The sequence below is a fragment of the Quercus lobata genome, chromosome 2 (assembly GCF_001633185.2).
Source record: "Quercus lobata isolate SW786 chromosome 2, ValleyOak3.0 Primary Assembly, whole genome shotgun sequence".
Taxonomy (NCBI): domain Eukaryota; kingdom Viridiplantae; phylum Streptophyta; class Magnoliopsida; order Fagales; family Fagaceae; genus Quercus; species Quercus lobata.
In genome coordinates, this window is record NC_044905.1 from 67,895,420 (window position 1) to 67,916,778 (window position 21,359).

The 21,359-nt window shown below is 36.5% G+C and overlaps 1 protein-coding gene across 1 annotated transcript; it reads right to left on the reverse strand.

The window, feature by feature from the left end:
- Positions 1-260: 260 nt before the first annotated feature.
- LOC115976304 (sister chromatid cohesion protein SCC2) lies at positions 261-19,966 on the reverse strand. Its single transcript, XM_031097504.1, has 28 exons — positions 19,303-19,966; positions 18,497-18,606; positions 15,761-15,897; positions 15,589-15,685; positions 15,235-15,491; positions 13,979-14,086; positions 13,585-13,696; positions 13,248-13,344; positions 12,959-13,145; positions 12,421-12,852; positions 11,814-12,346; positions 11,519-11,729; positions 11,393-11,443; positions 11,110-11,268; positions 10,858-11,025; positions 6,949-7,248; positions 6,720-6,872; positions 5,814-5,983; positions 4,957-5,065; positions 3,298-3,459; positions 3,109-3,213; positions 2,808-3,041; positions 2,292-2,425; positions 1,917-2,207; positions 1,402-1,831; positions 1,027-1,119; positions 804-929; positions 261-710 (listed from the first exon to the last, which is right to left on the reverse strand). The coding sequence occupies exons 1-28, from the start codon at positions 19,569-19,571 to the stop codon at positions 495-497; spliced, it is 5,451 nt and encodes a 1,816-aa protein (XP_030953364.1). The 5' UTR covers positions 19,572-19,966; the 3' UTR covers positions 261-494.
- Positions 19,967-21,359: the final 1,393 nt, after the last annotated feature.

Below are 21,359 nucleotides of genomic sequence, written 5' to 3' on the forward strand. Positions count from 1 at the left end.
TACCCAACTCTTTTCTTCCACAAATATACTCTCAAACCAAATCAAATCAATGAAAAGAGAAGGGAAAATAATGACTAATAGCTTCTGTCAAGTATTTTGGTGAATAGCATTACCCTAGAATTGATTCATCTTTAAGGCAATGTAAGAGGTGATGAAATGATCACTTTCAGGAAAAAAAATGTCGAGTGCAATTTGAAGTTTCTAGGGAAAGCCCTCAATGAGTGCCACCAAGATTTCTACATTACATTGGAGACAATCAATTTACAGAAATTAAATTTCATTAACAAAAAGAATGCTGTGCCTATCATGTCAAGCAAGTTACAAGAAGGAAACAGCTAGAGAAAGTGCTCATCTAGAGCCAGTACTATCCCAGGCCCTTATGTGCCTTTCTTTCCACTGTTTCCAGATTTCTATTCTCTTCTCTCTCCTATCCTATTTCTATTCCTTTCCTACTTAATGTACAAGTTAGCCTACCTGTCATATACTTACAACTATCATCGTTGCCTACTTCCCCTATTGCTGTTACCTCTCCTGCCACTATTACTTAGCCTTCGAACCCCACCTGTCCACTCTTCATCATCAATATCATCTTCATCACCTCCCCCATATACAGATTTCCGTCCTTTTCTGGGGGTAGGGCGCTTCCTCTTTATATTTGCTGTATAAATTGAGTAATCAATAGCATCTTCCTTCAAAGCATTCTTGAATTCCTGTGCAGTAAGAAAACCAGAAAGAGAAAATTGATCAGGCCAATGAAAACTACATGAGAATAAAATGGGTCCTAAAATCATTGCACACTCTACCTGATATCTTTGTATCAGATCTTGATAAGTGGCAGGCAAACTGATGCGTGTTTCACTGATGTTAAGGGGAATGTTTTGTCTGGAGAGAACATCTCCTGGTTTTACGGGTTCATTAGGAGAAAAAGCCTGGTTTGAAAGTAAAAAGCATTGCATAAACACCTTGTACGTAACTTATACACAAATAGAACATACATGTCGCTGTTAAGACAAATCATAGTATTACCTGGCACCGAGCGTCATTCAGGCTATAGACAATTTTAAGGTGCCTCTTTAGCTTCAAAAGAAGCTGCAATGCAATTGCCGCAAGACAGTCAGCCTGCATAAGAATCAGGCAGGGTTTATAAGGAATTAAAATCAACATACATCCTGATCCAGCCACAACAACATATTATGAAGGAAACGGTTTATAAACATGGATAATGCATATTTATATTGGCACTAACACAAGAAGATTCTTCATTTTCTTTATTAGGTAAAACATAAACAACTCATCAAAATTTTTTGTGCTTGTCAGAAATCAATAAACTCTTCTTAAAAAAAAAAAAAAAAAAAAAAAAAAAAAAAAAAAAAAAAGGATTTAAGAAAGCTTTAAAGCTACCTGGACTTTCTGCAGATCATCTTCTGAAAGAATAAAAGAAACACCTGAGCTCATACTACGCGTTTTTGCCCCCACTAAGGTACTATGATTAAAGACTGACTGATCAGCAATATCTTGTTGAATACTCTCATTCAAATCCATTGGCATCCTATGATCAAAGATAGGCTGACCAGCTGGCTCATGCTGGATTGTCCCATTCAAATCCATGGAAGTCATCTCATTGAAATCAGACTGAACAGCTGGCTTCAGTTGTCCATTGTCATAAGGTATCTTCTCTGCCTCTTTTTGTGACAAATAATTATTCAGGGCTTTCATACTTGCCTCAAGTGCCCCAGCCCTAACTTGTATTACTCGATTTATAGCATAGATCAAATATAGTGGCTCATCAGGGGATGTGAATGGAAGCAAAGCAAGTATTTCAGTACAGTACCTGTAAAAGCGAACCAGCTTATTATTCTACTCTAAACAACTCATAAAGCAGAACTATAGGCACAACACCAATAACAGAAACTCACATCAGGAAAGGGACTACAGAATCATTCCAGCTTGGGTTATCAAACTTTCTCACGATTGAGGACATAAACTTGTTTCTTGAAACCCGGTTACCACGGATGAGCTTGTAAATTCTAGAAACTCCAAGCCTTGCTTGAGAGACAGAGCCACCATCAGATTTCCCCTTCACATTTCCTAGAACCTTGGACTGGACCTTCTGGTTTGCATTTTCATTAATGCCAGTTATGGCTTGTATAAAAATGAATGTCATTTGAAGGCCATCCCCCAAACGGCTTTCAAAAAATGCAGGGTACCTGAAAAGATGCTTCACTTAGATCGCATAAGCAAATTTACAGAGAAGAAAACTTCAAAAAAAAAAAACATTTAGAGGACATTACTTCTCATTCATGTTCATCAGCAAATGATGAGCCAACTTTGAATTCACCTCCTGCGGATCTGTTTCCAGAGCTATAAGGTATGGGACACAAGTGATGGGATGAACAAGACCTTGGCGCAGCACAATTTCAACAATCTAATTTGGTAGCATAGAATGAAAAATTGGGTGGGAAAAAAAAAAAAAAAGAAACAAAAATTAGTGGCCAGAGACAGCAGAAATACCAGGGAATCACGACTTCAAATTCAACCATTTAAATAACAGAGTAATTAACACCAGAACATTTCCTGATACTTCATCTGAATATTTGTCTCAGTTCTAAATAGCACGATTAGTAATGAAAGTAAAAAGTCAAACTTCCTAAAATGTTCTTTATCTTAGAGGTGGCACAACTCTTTCTGATAAGTAAAATTTCATTGAAAAAGCAAAAAGTGTCACCCATATATACCCATGTACAAGGGTATACAATAGGTACAATAAATTTAAGCATGAAAAGTACAACTCTTAATGAGACTCTCACCTTAAGGGCCGCTTGGCGAACTTGTTCGTTTAAGTCCAAACATCTACCTAAAATACTATCCCAATATAACTGAACTATACCCCCACATATATTAGTATCTCCTGCACCCGCAGCTACAGGTACACTGTGGCCACCTTCTACAGAATAATGAATTGCATTTTCATTTGCTTTATCTGTTCCCATTTGACTTTCCGCATCAAGAAGATACTCATACATGTTTTGCAATGATTGCATCTGGTTGACAGAATGAATCAGAAACATATTGAATATGGTAGCGGAAATTGAGAAGTGTCATTATTACCTTAAGGCGAACATCACAGCCAGAAGACAAAGTTGCCTCTACTATTTTCCCAATATCATTATCCAACATGTACTCGGGCCGAGCAACTAGAAGAAATCCTAATGCCTACAGTAATTATAAGGGAACATAAGAAGACCTCAAAGTTAAACCAGGGGCTACAAATACCAAGAAGAGATGAGAAGGCATTACCTGCAATGATCTAACCTTTACAATGAAATCCTCTACTCGGAGATATTTTTTGAACAAGCTGAGACAACTGACAGCGTCAATAGTTTTGTTACTGGAGCTGCCCATCAAAGAATTGCCATAGCGGATAAGCAATCCAAGGCAAAAAAGGGACCGTCCAACTAGCTGAAATTAGCAAAAGAAACAATTTTATCTTATAGCACTTCTTCATTCACTTTGTCTTGGTATTAAACACACACACACACACACATAAAGAATATAGCAAATAGAACATAATTAAATCCAAAGCATATTAATGAGTTATTTCAAATCTAAAGCTGCTAATATGTTATACTTTCAGCAAGTAATAAGATGTAGAAAGACACTGAAGGCATATTGAAATAATGATCATCAACCTTCATAAGCAGGCAGAGTCCAAGGAAGGAAGAAACTTGACAAGAATCATACAAATAGTTTGCCAGTATTAATAATTTGATAATTGGGGGGTGGGGGGATTTGAACCCTGGATGTCTATTAGAAACACCAGAATGTGTCAGTTGAGTTACAAGGCTATTGGCACAAACAGTTTGTCAGTTGAAAGAAAATTTATTAACATAGGATTTCCAAAAAGTTCATTTATCTCAATACCAACGGTTTCCATAAGCAGGAAATGACAACAAATTCACGACTTATTCATCTTCAGACATGTATACCCAAGAAATAAATTACTCCCCAACTTAACGTTAACTAAAACCTATTACATGTTTAGTAGACTTTGCATACTGGAGCACAGTTAAACAAAATTTTCAGAAAATGACACTTTACACATATCTAATGTTAATATCAAAACCCAAAGCATATGTGGGTACCACTTCAAAATAATTAAGATAATTCCATGCATACACATATTGGAGATGGCTTTATTCCAAGCTGAAGGGAGCCTCTCTTGCAAAAGCAAAACTCACCACTCTATAGGTTAAGCATTTCAGGAAACAAAATGTTCAAACTCTCGAGATATTCTAGTATTTACCAAACTGTATATAATTTGAAGATGAACTTTAGGTTGCTCTTTTCTTTCACCCAAAGGGAGACAGTTTTATCACATTATATATTTACTTTGGAGATAGTCTCGTACAACTACATCATTAAAAGTCTGAACAAGAAATTGGTATAAAACCTTTCTCATAATTTATATTATTCAACTATATAACGATGCATTGATATAAAGAATCAAACTTATATTTGGTAATGCAAATACCTAAGCTATTCTCGCATTTGTGCTAAGCCAATCACTTAACTGACCAAATTTAAGGGTGAATCTCCTAATAAGTACTAAGCATAACACTGCTTAGAACCCAAATGCAAACACTCAAGAGAACAGCCAGGCATTCTTCTGAGAGAAGTTCTAAATGCATTGAAAGCTTGAATTAGAAAATTATGAGCTTAGACTCCACTTTCTGAAAGTTTTAAGGTCCAAGTCATTACTCCCACACTGCATCCACTTTTTTCCAGAATTCTTAGTAGCTTAAAGATTCTTCATCAAATCTAAACCACTTTAACTTGCGCAAGGGTATAGAAAACACACACACACACAAAAACAAATAAAATATGGTTAAACCTAAACATTAAAGGTTGACATGCAATTGACTTGATTAAACATGAACGTGATTATTAGCCCCCAACCTGCTTGTTGTCAATTGCCTGGGCATCCAAACGTTTGAAGAAGACCTGAATAAGATACTCAATCACAGTAGCACCTTTTCCAGCAACTTTGCCCACAGAGCAAAGGCACCTGTGATGGGAATAAATATTAGCTGGATGTCCAAAACAGCAAAATTAACTTTCTGCTAAGGAAGAAATGGCACAAACAAGAAGCATAATTATTCCTAACTCAAAACACTATATCCCAGCTGCTTGGGGTCTGCAAAAAAAATATCTGTAGCCAACTTTAAAAGGGACAAATCCACCATGCTATCTTCTCTAATTTATATAGAAACTTTAATTTAAATCTTATACAAATAAATATAACACAGGAAGAGAAATTTATGCACTATAATATAAAGCTACAAAATCTTCAAATGCATTACAAATGAATCATGTATAAGCCAATTACACTATTTGACGTAAGAGAATCAACTTGCATCGAAGTAATAAAGGGGGTAAAGATAGTAACAAGAATGCAGGGGTTACAAGGTTATAGAAATATATGCATGCAATAGATTACAACATTACACACACACACACACACATACAGGCCTGCATTGTTGATGATGCACAGGAAAACAATATTTACAACCAAGTGATTACTAAGAGTTGCTCCACAATAGACTCAAATTGACTGTCTTAGATTTTAACAACCCATTTTACAGCCTTTTTCGGCATTTTGGTTTCCCATCAAATTAGCCGCCCAGTTGCAGAACAGATGAAAAAACCTAGATCACATAATAATTCCTGCCTTTAATGATGTATGACACAGGAAACTCAATAAGGGAATTGCAATCATAAGAAGAGTAAGAAAAGAACTGAGAACTTGACGCTACTTGATGCAAGCATGAACAACTGTCAAGAAGGAATGCCGAACAATCATGTGCTTCAAGTCTTGCTCGAGTTCTTCAACAACGCTTTGAGGTAACTTTCGAAGCAATGGCATAACAGAATCAATAATAAAAATAACACTCTCCAGTAACTGAGCAACCCTTCGATTATCAACCTGAGTACAAGCAAAATCAAGTTAAAATACCGGCAGATTCTTTTATATCTTAAATTTCTATGTATAAAGGTTCTTGCATTAAAAAGGTGCGTATGTTTGTGTTTTTTTTTTTGGGGGGGGGGGGGCCGCAAAGCTAAATTCACAAAGGGCCGTTCTACATTGTTCTGGCAAATTGAAATGTCCAAAATAGGACAAGTTCAAACAATCTTGTTATATTGCATGATCATTTAAGACAAAGTTATAACCAGAGTGGCTTCGATGGTTGTTTACTGCACTTATAAGTCCTTGTACAGCATCAGCAATGAGCAATAAATATACAGAACTCTGATGCAATATCAAAAATAAGGAACTGAAATTTCAAACTTCTGAGCTTCTTTCTCTTCTCTTTGCTCTCTCAAATGTGTAACTCAGAATCATATTGAAAACAGTTCTTCGAAAAGACTCTAGAGAGACACCACAAAACTTTCACAAAGCCATACAAAAATGAGTCATTTACAGGAAAGGAAAATAGGCTAACCTTTATATTATTAGGTAATATTGGTAGTTCACGTTCTTTTTTACATACAAATACAAAAGAGAAAAGAGAGAAGGGGGGGGTGGGGGAATAAAAGCCAGCTCCTTAGGCTGCCTATATACTACAACTAGTACATACATGAAATGCAATCAACATTAATTTTATGAACTTTTTTTGGAAAAAATACTAGTATAAATTGAATATTTGCAATAGATAGATAACCTGAGTCTTAAGATATGGCTGTAGAGTAACCACAAATTGGGAAGGATCAGAGGACGGGGCACAGAGGGTCGGGTCCACAACGCAAAATGCATGCAAGACAAGCACATAAGGAAGTGCACGCACCTCCACCTCCTCACCATTCATTTCCTCTACCTGATAGAATGAAAGGCTCAACATATTTATAACAAAGTATCAAAAACTTTAACATGTTAATAGGCAAAAGGGGTACCAGTAGTATCTTTTCCAATAAGCATTTGCACATCAACTCACAACGCTTACGCACTGATGCGAGAGATACAGGGTTGATCCCAGCAGCTTTAGCTGATTGTGGAAAAAAATCAAGAGCTAAGTTGCGCTTAATGACAGTGACGAGAAGTTGGTGATTTGGCATCCTCCTCAACATCTCAACAATTTGCTCAGTTTTTTTAGCAACCTCAAGTGGAACAGAACTACCATCTCCAAAAAACTGAGTCTCTGAACCAGAAGGTTCCTCAAACCAGAACTCATAGAATGTCTTGCAAACAAGATCCTGTAGAAGAGAGAAATATAAAGTTTGGAGCTAGATTAAAATATACAAACAAAATTTCAGGAGTATATATTCAATTAAAATTCCCTACCCAGAAATGTAATAAATGGAAGGCCATAACACGTTATATTTTGCACACATCTAGGAAATACAACAGGGTTGTCGGAGGTGAACTTATAACCTTTCTCAACCATATTTCACTTACTTTTTTTTTCAGGTTGATAAGGGAAAAAAACCAATTCATTAAGAAAAAACTTTCATTTTCACAAGCCATGGTTCATAAGCATCTTCCTAATATAATATATTAATACTCAAGCCCATTTAGGATTTCCTCACAAAGATTTAGCACCAAAATCAAAAGAAAATCATATGTGAATTCATCAAGTGCTACTGCAAAATACAGGTCTAAGCATGGGATCCTGCTACATCTAATTTCATAGGTCTATGACTTACATTCACAGCAGGGCCAAGGAATACACTGTCTGGGTGGCTTCTAAAACACGTCAGCACCCCCTAAACTTGGGAGGCTTCTGTTTTTATGAATGGCTAGCCACTTGAGGCAAAGGTTATTTTCAGGGGAAGCAGTTTTAAAGCTATGGCAGCTAAAGATAGCAAGGGCTTTTAGATATATCATTTATGGAAGGGAAGATACACTTTGCACATAAAATGCTGTTTTAGGGTTGAAATAATGTACCGAAGCAGATAGTCGCAAATGTTAAGAGTAAAAGTGACCATCAGAAACATTATTCTTTTGGTTAAGATTTAATACAGAAGTTTGACTTGCATTTGTGTTTGCCTTGGTATGTGCCTGTAAGTTCACTTTTGGCAGAGTCTATGCAAAGCAGCATGGCATCCCTGTGGGAGGCCTCTAACTTTCACATTGTCTTCATATAAAGTAGCTCATTCCTCCCTATTCCTAAATGCAGAAGACAAGTTTGAATGGATGTTGTTAGAGGTGTATGGCCCAAATGATCATAGGGATAAAGAGATTTATGGGCTAAGATTAAAGTAGCAGCTGATAGATGGGGTGTCTCACGGTGCCTAGCTGGGGACTTAGATGCAAACTGATTCCCACACAAGAAGACAGGAACAGATGGGATCACAGTGGCCATGACAGAATTTCCAGACCTTTTTTAAAATAATAATTTTTATGGAATAACAAATGTTTAGACATTAGACTACATAGTGGGGCTCCAGGGGTTATTTGTGAGGTGGACATAGAAAAGGCATACAATTATGTGCGTTTGGATTAGCTTTTTTTGAGAACTCATTTAACTTATTTGCTTATGTTCAACTTTAGAAAACCTTACTTTTTCTAGGTACAATTGTTCTTTTTTCACTTTTGTTGGATTGGATGTCTGCTTTGCATAGTTTGTCAATATGTTTTGTTATTGATTTGTTATATTCTTGTAATTTGAGTGATTGATCGTATCGTCCCCGTACATCCTGTACATTTGGGTGACTTGTTTTTTATATTAATAAGAACTGCATTACTCATCAACCAAAAAAAAAAAAAAACCAAGTAAAAAGCTAATCTAAACACATATTTCAATTGAGAGTACTTATTGTTTCCAATATAGAAGTCTGGTTATGGTTCTCTGTACCGGTGAATGACAACCCCATTGGTCTTTTCAAATAGCTCCAGAACACAAAGTCAAGGTGACCTTTTATCCCCTCTTCTATTTACGTTGCTTGAGGATATATTGGGCAGAATGTTGCACAGAGTGACAGAAGGTCATCAAGCTAGGTTTAAATGGTTGAGGAAATGGCGACATTATAGAGATTTCACATCTTCTCTTTGCTAAAAATACATTTTGCTTTGTGAGGAGAATCCTACTCAACTTGCGTACCTCCTATGTGTTCTTCATTTTGAAGTAGTATCAGGTTTGAGGGTTAATGTAAGCGAGAGTGTTGATACCTATTGGAGATGTAAGAAGATCAACAGAGCTAGCATTGATCATGGGAGTAGAGTGGCTTAATTGCCTATGACTTATTTGGGTTTGCCATTGGGGTTCCACATTCAAAGCTCTAGTGGTAAGGAATACTATTATAGAAAGGATGGAAGTAGTCAAATGAAGAGAGGATCACTTTTTTTTCCTATAATGTAGGGAATGTTTCCAAAGAAGAGCCCTTTCGACTCATTCTAGGTAGTGAAACCTACAAGCAATTGACACCAACCGCCAAAACAAGTTGTTGGGTAATCCAGGGATATTCACACCCCTAACAGGCTAAGTAGTTTACTCAACATACTTTATGTCACTCTTTAAATACCCATTCATTTTGCCAATAGATTCAGAAGCTCCAATAAGTATTTTTAGTGGAGGCCAATATGGGGATGTTTGGGGGATGATTTTTTCTCTTTTGAAGGAGGGAGGTTTGGGGATTTATAAGCTAAGTTCCTTGAACCAAGTCTATTAGGGAAATGACCAATGAGCTCTAACTCAACTAGCAACTCCTCCTCAAAAGTTCTAGATAGATGAAGAGATCGTGGGTTCAAGACCTATCTATAACTCACCAATAGAAAAATATGAGGTCCAATTAGGGAAACAGTTGTGGAGGTTTAAAGTTAAGAGAGATCACTTTTGGAGGCATATCATTCATACAAAATCCGGATATTCTTTTTTTTCTTTTTTTTTTTTCTTTTTTTGGAGGGGAGTGGACAAAAGATAATTTCAATTCTTTGTCAGGGATGGTATGCAGGTTTGGTTTTGACATGATTTGTGGCATGGAGGTTCTTGTCTTTGAGATGCATTTCCGAATTTATTTATGACTGTAGTATACAAGAAAGATTAAATAGCAGTTTATTTGAGTGATGGACAAAGTGTGAACTCTCAGTTTAACCAGTCAATCCAAGATTTGGAATTTGACTCTGTTGATTCTTTGCTTTATTGTATTCTAATATCTCATGTAGACAAGGGGAAGATAAATTATCAAGGAGACCTTCAAAAGCAGGAAAATTCAAAGTTCCTTCATACTATGAAATATTGAGGGGTTCTACGATGATTATTTTTCCCTTGGGAGGACCATATGAAGTGTAAAAGCGCCTCAAAAGGTTGCCTTCTTTGCATGGATAGCATCATTGGAAAAAATTTTACAGTGGATACTTTCTGGTTAAGTACTATTTTAATTGCTAATTGGTGCTGCTGCATGTGCAAGAATAGTGGGGATTCAATTGAGCAGCACCTGCTTAATTTTTCAGTCACAGGAGATATTTTGTAATGCCATGAATAGTGATTTAGTTGTTATGTTCTTGGAAAGGGAGCTTTCATTGCCGTAGATGTTCTAAAATTTGGACAATTGTTCCCTTCCAAGTGTTGTGGACAATTTGATGAGGGGAATAGCATGACTAGTCATTAGGCAATCAATGCTAGGAAGTTTGTATGACTGGTCAACTAATCTAAGCAACCTTCCCCCATATACTATTTTAGATTTTTAGACAATTTAAACTTGAGAATTAATTAATTAGGAGTGATTTGATACATACATCACGTACACTTGTATCCTCCAAATAATATTTCTTTTACCTATAAATAAAAAATAGCTCATTCCTCCCAAACCCCACATCCCAAAATATGAATAGAAGTAACAATCAAACTATTGCTTCATAATTACCTGAATACTAGATTCGTCATCACTAACACGAGAAAGGATCTCAATACACGCATTCGTAAATTCAGAGAAGTTGGCATTAGAAGTGCACATATCTCGAATGATTTTAATAGCTCGTTTTCGAACACTAACTCCGGTGTCTTTTATTCTCTCAGCAACCTTCTCAAAGTACTACAAAACCCCACCAATTATGAGAACAAAGCAAATGTATCAGATACAGTAACTGCATGAACAGGGAAGTTAAATTAAACATACCTTCAAACCAACATCAGGATGCGAAGAAATATGCCTGCCCACAAGTTCCAACGCCGCTTCCCTTGCGGATATTGCAGAGTCACAAAACCTTCCTTCTACAGCCAATTGCACACGTTTATCACATAATACCTCAGGATCAGCTTCTACAATAATACTAACCTGCTCGTCATATTCAAATTAAGAAGAATCAGAAGAAAAAACATTTGCTAACATTCACAAAATTCTTAATTTCCATAAAGACTCAAAAATGCTTTTTTTTTTTAATAAAAAATTATTTACTTACCGCTCTTAGGGCCTTAGCTCTAATTACAGGAGAGTTCTCCCTCAAACTTGCCTGAAATCAATCATGTTGTAAGAGCAAAGCTTGCATAACTTGATAAATAAGCAAGGAAAGAAATATCTGACTAACCAAAAGCATATGAAGAATCTTATCAAACCCTCTAGAAAAAGAGTTATTTTGTCCCAATGCTAAAGTAATCTTCTTGACTGAATCCTTTGTTAACAACGAAGAAGCAGTTCCAGGATCACGTATTATTGCTTTTGATTTCAATCTAGCCAGGTAGTAAATGAACTTCTGCTGAGATTTAGGATCATCCTTGCACCACAGGCAGAGATAAAACCTGCACTTTCACAAATATGCATCATCCCTTTGGCATCAATCATACCAAAAAACCAGTAAGGAGAGAGATCTAATGAGTACAAACCAGCGAACAAAGAGATGCACATCATCAGAACCAACATCTTCAAGGTAATTCAATAGCAGCTGTTGAATAATTTCAGCATTTGTAATTGGATCAGACGCTTCAGGATTTTTTTCTGACCGACTCTGATTCTTTTTACCATCATCCTTGAACTGCGATTTGCAGTATGATTGTAATACAAGAAGTTGCTTCCTGCAGAGGCAAAATTGACACTGCCAGCTTCTGTTAGGAACTTCATGTTCTCTTACTCCAATGCAATCAGCATGAAATGATCTCTGACAACTTTGACATACAAAGACCAATTTTTCAACCCTTCCATCCAAACATATAGAACATGCATCTTTCGGATATCTGCAATCAGCAGCACCATCAGCATTAACCAGTTCCTGCAATACCCAAAATTTGTCCCTTCTGCAAAGTACAGCATCACGCTTCAATCTCGCAGCTATTGTGCCAAGAAGGTCAATGGCCATCGTACGTGCAGAGATGTCTTTAGATTTCAGCCCAGCATTCTGGAGTAACAAGACACACAGAACCTGCAAATCCCTGCCTTAGCATAGAAACAATATAATGCATTTATGAAAATAATAAAACTCAAAATAAGTGATACCTCCAGAATAGGAGCTGAAGCAGGATATTCAGGTAAATTCAACGTTGTCAGCAAATCCATAACAAGATTCTCCATCATTGATTTCATCTCAGAAACATCTTGAGTCTTCAAACTTGCAAAGCGCTGAAGCACACGGGTCCAAAAATAACAACATGCCTCCGTGGCCGCCTCATGGCATTTTACAGGGTAACTAGAATCAATCGAGACTTCTAAGATGGGATTACCACTTGATGATTGCCTTAAAGCTTCAGGAAGGTTTGCACTACAATGCACCAACTGAATCAGCAAAGCAGTAATCATCTGAATCTGCCTTTGTTCTTCATCAGGTAGGTGGTAAGATCTTAGTGCTCGCTTTGAGGATGGTAACTTCCAAAGTAGCTGAAGTATTTCATCTATTACATAAGTACGATGTTGTGTGTATGAATAGAATATCTGTAAACACAATTAAAGAATCCAGAAGATTAATTTGTATGCAGACATGCATGGACATTAGAAAATCACAAACTGACACGGAGAAACAAAAAGTACAGATATGTACCCCGCTTATTAAACTAATTGCCTTTAGTTGCAAGAGCTGGATATTGTCCACCAAGAATGTCGTAAAGCTCGTCTTCACAAGTTGTAAAATGCAACTATCCGACAACCTCTCTATTAACAACAAATCCTTGAGAAAACCAAGAATAGTGCACATTTTCTGAAGAATAGTATTCACAGAGGCAGAGACCCTATCAAAGTAAACACATAAACTATAAGAACAGACACCACTTCACGTACACAAAACATTTTGCCTTAATAATTAATGAAGAAAGCAGCATATTGATAAGCACTTGTTTATTGACGATTTCTTCACTCTAACAGTCTTATTACTACGTCGTTTCTTGCTTGCCAAACCAAGTTCAGCATCAAGCTCTTCATCTTCGTCACCTGAAAAATAACATGACGAAAAATTTGGATCAGATAAAATAATACAAGTTCAAAAAGCCAAATGCAGAACACTTGAGTGAGGAATGAATCAGTTCAATACCAATTACTAACAAATTGGTGAAGCAAGGATGAGATACTCATGGCCCAAAATTACCACAATTGCAGAATACAAGAATGTCAGGAAAAAAAAAAAGTAGGTTAATGACATTCCAGCTTTCTTGAACAACTCTAAAAGCTAACCTTCAAATCCCCCATTTTCACTTGGTTTATGCAAGGCACGATATGATGGATCATAAACACACATGACATCCATTATCTGACGCCTGGAAAACTCTAGAATTCTTTCAATAATCTGTAATTACATAAACAATGGTCAACAACCCAGGTGATAACCATATGAAAACACAAGAATACTCTAAGCACTAGAAATATACAAGAAAAACCATGAATATCAACACTGCAAACATTTAAAAGAACACTAAATTAGAGCATTTGCCTCTTCTTTAGCCAATGAACTCTAGCTCAAACAGTACCTCCTCTCCTTATAAGAGCAAGGAGGAGGGTGAGGTCGTGAATTCAAGACCCACCAGTGCAAAACTTAACCACCCCCCCCCCCAAAAAAAAAGGCATTTACCTCTTCTTTATAGAGCTGCTTTTGCATTTGGTTGTAAGTCATTACTGCTAGAGCAGCATGAATGGACTCCAGAGCACAAAAGATTGATGAAACTATATCTGAATCTGACTGGAAAATTGCAAAAAAAAAAAAAAAAATCATTAAGAAAAGCAGAGCAAAGACCAGAACTATTTGGCATCAAATCTCAGTATCATAACATATAACCAAGTATTGGCAAACAATACTCCATTCTATCTACAACCAAGTACTAGTTATTTCAAAGAAAAATCCAAAAATAACAAGTTAGCAAGCTATAGTTAACAGCTTTGTACAAAAATTTCAAAATCTTAAGAGAAATGGAAATCAATAATAAAGTAAGTTGGAGAGAAACACAATTCAAGTAGCACAACTTAAGTCCTTTTTTTATATACATTGATAATTGGGGTGGGGGGATTGAAACCTGGATGTCTTCATTGGAAATACCAAGAGATGCCAATTGAGCTACAAGGCTCTTGGCAAAGCATAACTTAAGTCCTACAGGGCCCACAAATAGGAAAGTAAAGATAATAGTAGCTCAAACGGTTGGGATATCAAAAAGAATGCCACATATCTGATAGCATAACTAGGCTAAGGGCACAAATGGATTGAAATACCATTATGTGGGGTAAGAAGTAGAAACAATAATCAACTTTCCAAAAAAACAAAGGAATTGGTAATGCAATCACATCTAGGAGCAGTCAAGTCATAAAAATAAAAGATAGGTCAATCAAAGAAAGTTTTATATATACATTATCTAAATTCATTAATAATTTAGTTGGTTTTTATGTGAATGACTGATGTCCAAAAAAAATTTGCATAACCCAACAATAAACAGAAATGAACTAGAACTCTAAAATACATAGGAAAAAGAGGATTTGAAAAGGTTTGTTCCAAATTTACAGCCAATGATATGTTAAAAGTAACATGTTCCCATGATCAACTAGAAGCAACACAATGCACCAGCATGGACTAAGTTGTTAAGCAGCCAAGACTATCACCTTCCCAGCTAAGGTGGAAATATTAGAAAACATCAATATATTGGGAGGAACTTGTGCTTATAATTTTAATAGCTGCAAAGCATTAGTTCCAACACAAAACGATAAAGAAAGTGAGGCAAAACTAAACGTGGGAAATTAGCAGTAACAACTAAACATCATGACTTGCAAAAAGTATGATCTAAGGACGCATGGGAAATACATACACTACGCAGAACAGAAACATAATGGTAACAAGCTTACATGCTCGCATTCATCAATGGTCAAGCCTTCTGCTCGATGTATTTGATGATCAAGAACCCTTAAAAGCCTAACAAGAATATCTACAGGAACCAAATGTAGAAGTTTCTTTGCACGGATAGACATTATTTCGTTTATTAGCATCCTAAGATCAGAAAGTGGCACTGCTAACCACTCTGCTTCATCCCGATCATCACTAGGAATTTCAGCTCTACCACAGAAGTCCTCCAACAACTCACAAAAGTTTCCAATGGTGGCATCTGAACAAAGATATAGAGCAAAATATTCACATATATACCAAAGAAATGAGAGAACAATTGAAGACAATACTAAAAGCAGAAAGCCAGAAAAATCAACCTTGAAGCTCAGCAGGATCTGGTCCAACCGATGATGAGAAATTATCGCTACTTTTCTTCTTTACTTTTGGTTTCCTAGAAGATGATGTCGATACGTTCTGCAATTCCATCTTCAAGATCAGCAAAAAAAATACAACTCAATCATCAATTTCTAAAACCAAACTCAGACATACATTAGCTACAACATAGTCAGGTTGATAATTGTGAGTTGCCCCGTAGTCTCTTTGAGCTTTACTTGTAATATGTATGCTTTGCTCAAAGGACTTCTTTTCAGGTACTGTACTGGTAGAGATTGGCTCCTTAATAGGACCTGAGAAACTTGAACAATGCAATAAACAATAAGCACAGCAACAGTAAATTTAGACACGAAATAACCATAACAGCACAAAGAAAAATATTTATTTTTTGATACTTACACTCCAAGAAAAGTGATCTCTTGAAAAATGAAAGTATAATTTATTAGTAAAAAGCAAAAGATTCAGCAACTCCCTCTCATCCTTTACTCTCTCTCTCTCTCTCTCTCTCTCTCTCTTGGGTAGCTCCATTTCATCCCTTTCATTCTTTTTTTCCCCCTTCCACTCTAACCTCTCAGGCAGGCTCCTTTTCATCTTTCCTTATTTTCCTCTCACTCCTTTCTCTGTATCAACTCTTTATCTCCTCATCAATTTTTAGATACAATAATAATAATCATAACTTTCAATCATGTAATCTTTTAGGCTTTAGCTTTGATAGTTTTTTTTTTTTTAAGCTTGTTTTAAATCCTAAGATTAGATTAATTAATAGACTTAATTTTTTCATGCAACAAATGTTAAAATCACTTGACTATAATATTTGAACATTAGATTATATGTATAATACCTGTATTTAGAATTTGGCAACTAGTGTAAAACGGACTAATGCCTCACACACAAGCGATACAAGGCCATGGCACCATAAGGCTGCCTTTCACCTTTGACTACCTTGCCTCACACTTTGGTAGATGTAATTATTTATCAAGGACAATCATGGATGCAGTATCATAAATTTTCAAGCATTGACTTATCATCATGTCCATATTGTATTGTATACATATCCTAAATCCTTCTTTTTTTTATATAGGTAATAAGACTTTTATTGAGAAAAAAAAAAGAACATCATGTTCACGATGGTGATCACTTTGAACAAAAAACAAATACAAAAAGATCAAGAGCTAAAGGAAATAGAAACTAAAAAATCAGATACAGTTGTACAGTTCGTACACCCCCAAACACGAGCCCAAAGAAACAGAGTACGAAAAAGTAAACATTTTATACCTATGTTTTAGACTTAGTAAATGGCTTTTTACACCTATGTTTCTTTTTTAAAACAAAGATGGTTCAGACATTTTCTACAAGACCTAAAAATGAATTGATGTAAATTCAACATAAGTCCCAAGAGGATGAGAAGAACTCTAAAGAGGAAGAAAAAATGATTGCTAAGTACTAAATCAAGGGTTTTTTTTTTTTTTTGGGGGGGGGGGGGTGGAGGCAGGGGGGAAGTAATAATTTTTACGGAAAAAGAAAAATGATCATTTTCTTTATAAGAGAATAATTTTTTTGAAAGAACGATCACTCAAATGCAAGTGCCCAAATATATTGAAGCGCTTCTCTTACTCTAACTGCAAGGAAGTTTGATGCAACCATGGAAACATGAGATCCAGTAGATAAATGTACAAGTCTCAATTTAGGTAACAGAGACGTGTGCGGTTTTATAGGTTGAGGGTGTGTTTGGATACCGTTTATTTTGCTAAAACTGAAAACTTATTGCTGAAAGTACTATAGATAAAAGTAAAAATTAGTTGAAATAGTATAATGAGACCCATGAATAGTATCAAAAAGTGCAATGAGGCCATGAATAGTACCAAAAATAAGCTGAATAATAAAATAATTTTAATTTTCCATTCTAATCCAAACACACACTGAGTCAAAAGTAGCATAGGATTACATTAGTTTATTACTTAAGCTATTATTTCATAAGTTATGGTTAATTTCATCATGAATCAAGATATATAATCATCTACAACTCATGTGAATCAAGAATATTTTCATAACTTAGTCTAGCCCAAAAGTTTGTAAGAATTTCTAAAGTGCCTTAGAGTTTATTTTCATTGAATCTAAGTTAGTCTTTTATAAGAGTCTTAGTCTTTAGTTTACCAGCCAACTACGGGGTCCTATCTCTAGATTAGGGAATAGATCAATAGTGTCATATAAACATGCTTAGTGTAAAAAAATCAAGGATCTTGATTAATAGAATATTCAGTGATTTGAGGTTTGAGACATGATTACCAAGCATGTTCGCTCTTCTTCTTCTTTGGCACGCTAAGTACTGTTCATGGACATTGTTCACAACCCTGAACACTGACAAAATTTTCTATTCCTTCTCTCTTTGCAAGCCCAAATTAAGCCCTTCTTCCAGATCCTAAAACCCTACATATTTGGCCCTACCAAATAGCCACCAAATAAGCTATCAAACCAGCCATAGATTTCCACATACACCCACTGTACAAAAAATTTCAGCTATCTAATTACTCCAAGTAAAAATGCTCATCCTTATTCCCCATTATTTAAAAACTCTACTCAATATTTGAACCCTAACCCTTTCTTCTAAATTTCTAAACCTTAAATTCACAAATTCTCTTAACCCTAAGCCTACCAAAAGCCTGTGTCATTAAATGTTTCCTCTTATGTCAAAGTCATTGCTTAATTTAAACTAAGAGACAGTCCCAAAAACCCTAAAGCATAGATAGAAAACAAGAGCTGCATGGTTACTTGCACATCAGAATTCCATGATAAAACATCATCAAAAGTAAATGCACCATCAATGAAAGTTGTTTCAATTCACAGTAGCAACACGTTCAAAGGAAGAAAACGGTAGACGAGTACTTTGATTACCTGCAGTACTGCACTCAAATGCTTCCGAACTACATCGTAGAACTTGTTCATGTAGTTCTAAAGGCTCCACATATCCATATGGAACTGCCCTTGTATTGTCTCTGAGAATCCTGCAGATGACACCACATGTAAGAAAACAACAATAACAGTTATTGCAATAATGATTATAACGTCATTACTCCAATCAACAGGTTCTCCATCAACATTAATGGGGAATTAAAATACAGAGAAACCACACAAATCACTGTGGCCGAGGTACTTTTTGAGAAAAACGACACTGACAGTCATTTTTTTCTCAGTAACTGGATAAATAGCACGCAGATTCAATTTGGAAAAAAAAAATTATCATAAATAATTACCACATTTACATTTACCAAGCATCTCAAACAGTTTAAAATTTCCAAATTCCACTGAATCAAGGAAAAAAAATTAAAAAATCAAAATACTAAGAATTACTTTCCAAAAAAAAAAAAATTGAAACAGTTCCAACTAAAATCAGTTGTACTGTTGCATTTTCACAAGATTTCAGCGAAAATGTAATATCAAAATTTTGAATCACAACTCTGTTAACGGCTAAAATCCACTTCAATCACATATAATCACCAAATTCATAAACGTAACCTATTTTTTAGCAATTCAAATTCGTTGAAGTTCGAACTTCTTCGAGCTTATAAGCTAAACCACTTCAAAAATTCAAAATTGCAAACTACCAAAAAAAAATAATTGAACTAAGTACATTATTCGAGCATAACTGTAAGAGTCAAACTGAAATTACATTTCTCAACTACTTAGTGAAAAATACATACAAGTAAGACACGTCAGTTTGGCGGAGCAGATCAGAGATTCGACTAGCCTGAGAGAGAACGTCGGCGCGATTGAGCGACCCGAAGCTACCGCCGCCGCGAGGCTCGTCGAAGAGGCGAAGGTCCTGCTCGGAAGCGCCGCAGAAGACAGGGAGCGAAGGCAGAGGCAAGCACGGCGCGACCTCCGAGTGTATGGTGTTGGAGAGTCCGATTCCGCGTTGGCCCTGGCCCGCCGAGCCCGAGCCCGAACCCGAATTGATTGGATAGCTCATCGATTGGTGAACCGCCGGTGAGTCCGAGGTGACGACGATGATGATTCGGAGTGCGAAGAGAGCATGTAGGGAGTGGTACGAAGCGTAATAATGCGGAAATCTGAGGGCGGTTTTTTTAAAGGGAATTAGGGTTTTTTTGGTTCAAGCTGAGAGTTTCGAAGCCCTAGAACTTAGAGAAGAGATGAATATGAATTATCAGATTGAAAAAGAAAGAATTGTAAGAAGCAAATGGCGGGGAAAGTATGTGATTTTTTTTTGGGGGTAAAAATTTTTTGGGATTTTGTTTTCTATTTTTGGGTGAAAATGGGATTTGCTGGATTTTTATAGGTGTGGGAAATTGAGAGTTAATTAATGGAATTACGAGAATGCCCTTGGATGACTGACTGAGTCTTCCTTTACTTAGTTAAAGCTTCGAAGCTTGCTCAGGAAGAGTCACTGAAGATGAGTGAAGAGTTTTCATTTTTATACGGAAGAAGTTAACGGAGCGTTAAATATGAAGTTACGAAGGTACCCCTAAGAGATCTCTGCTTGCTTCGTTTACGGGTGCTTTTTTAAATGTGCTCATTTTGGGAATTTACTGTATTAGCTTTCTGGCGAAGGCATTTTCTGCTCCCTGATTTCGGGTCGACTTGATTTCTTCTGACAAAAAGAAAGAATAAGTACAGGTACACAGTTTAATTTGCAGTATGCTAAAAGATGCGGTGGTTTAGAGTATCACAGCAGGTGTTGTAAAAATTATGTCATTTTATCACATTAAAATCTTATTTTATTATTTTATAACATTTCATTTATCAGATATTTTATCATTTAATTCTATACATTAAAATAATATTTATTACAAATTAAAATAATATATTATCCCCTCCTCATTATCATCAACAACATCAACGGCACAACCACCAGCCACAAATATCCACTGCGACAACAACACCTACAGCCACCACCGGCCATCACCCCTACAGCCCACCACCATTGCCACTGTCACCGCCTATAGCCCACAGCCCACCACCACCCAGATCAACTGAACCACCACCTGCTGCCTACAATTTAAAAAACAAACACAAATACCCACCATCACCACCACTAAAACCCACCTCTACTGCAAACCAACCACCACAATTACTCACCAATATCAGATCAACCCAAATTGCAGCAAAAAAAAAAAAAAAAAAAAAAAAAAAAAAACCCACAACCAAAGAGAGGCAAAGTGAAAGGCAGACACAGAGGAGAAGGGAAGAGGGTGAGATCGACGGCGGCCCTCGGGGTGAGATCGGCCTGTGAGTGAGATCTGTGAGATCGAGCGTGGCTGAGCGATATTGACGGTGGCTAGGCGAGATCGGCGGTGGCAGCTTCAGAGGGTGAGAGAGATCGGCGCGCATTTCCAAGAAACTGTCCTCCAAGCCCTCGCCAGCGAAGCGTGCTGTCGTCATCAGAGCTACGCCGTCTTCGCTGTCAGTGAACATCCCGGACTGGTTGAAGATCCTGAGAGACGAGTACAGAGATAATACAAGGAGAAGAGAGAGGGAACCGGTGAGAGAGAAGAGAAAAGAAAAAAATGAAGAGAGAGGAGAGAGAAAAGAGAATAAAAAAACTATAAAAAAAATTTTGCAACATCTATCCGTACCGTCTCATATTTGAGACAGTACTGTAACCGTGTTGCATAATTTTTAGGATTTGAAACATCTGATAAACCTCCATTTTTTGTGTTTGGTGTGGCAAATGTGCCAAATATTTGGCATTTGGCACATTTACCACATCTGATGCAGATGCTTTAGATTACTGACACTT

What these genes read in the sequence shown, in the direction of transcription:
- LOC115976304 (XM_031097504.1), bottom strand. Translation starts at nt 19,571, where the DNA reads ATGAGCTATCCAATCAATTCGGGTTCGGGCTCGGGCTCGGCGGGCCAG. An exon ending in CAAACTGACGTGTCTTACTT is followed by an intron (nt 18,607 to 19,302) that starts GTATGTATTTTT and finishes TGTCATCTGCAG; the next exon opens with GATTCTCAGAGACAATACAA. An exon ending in ATGATCTGCAGAAAGTCCAG is followed by an intron (nt 1,120 to 1,401) that starts GTAGCTTTAAAG and finishes ATTCTTATGCAG; the next exon opens with GCTGACTGTCTTGCGGCAAT.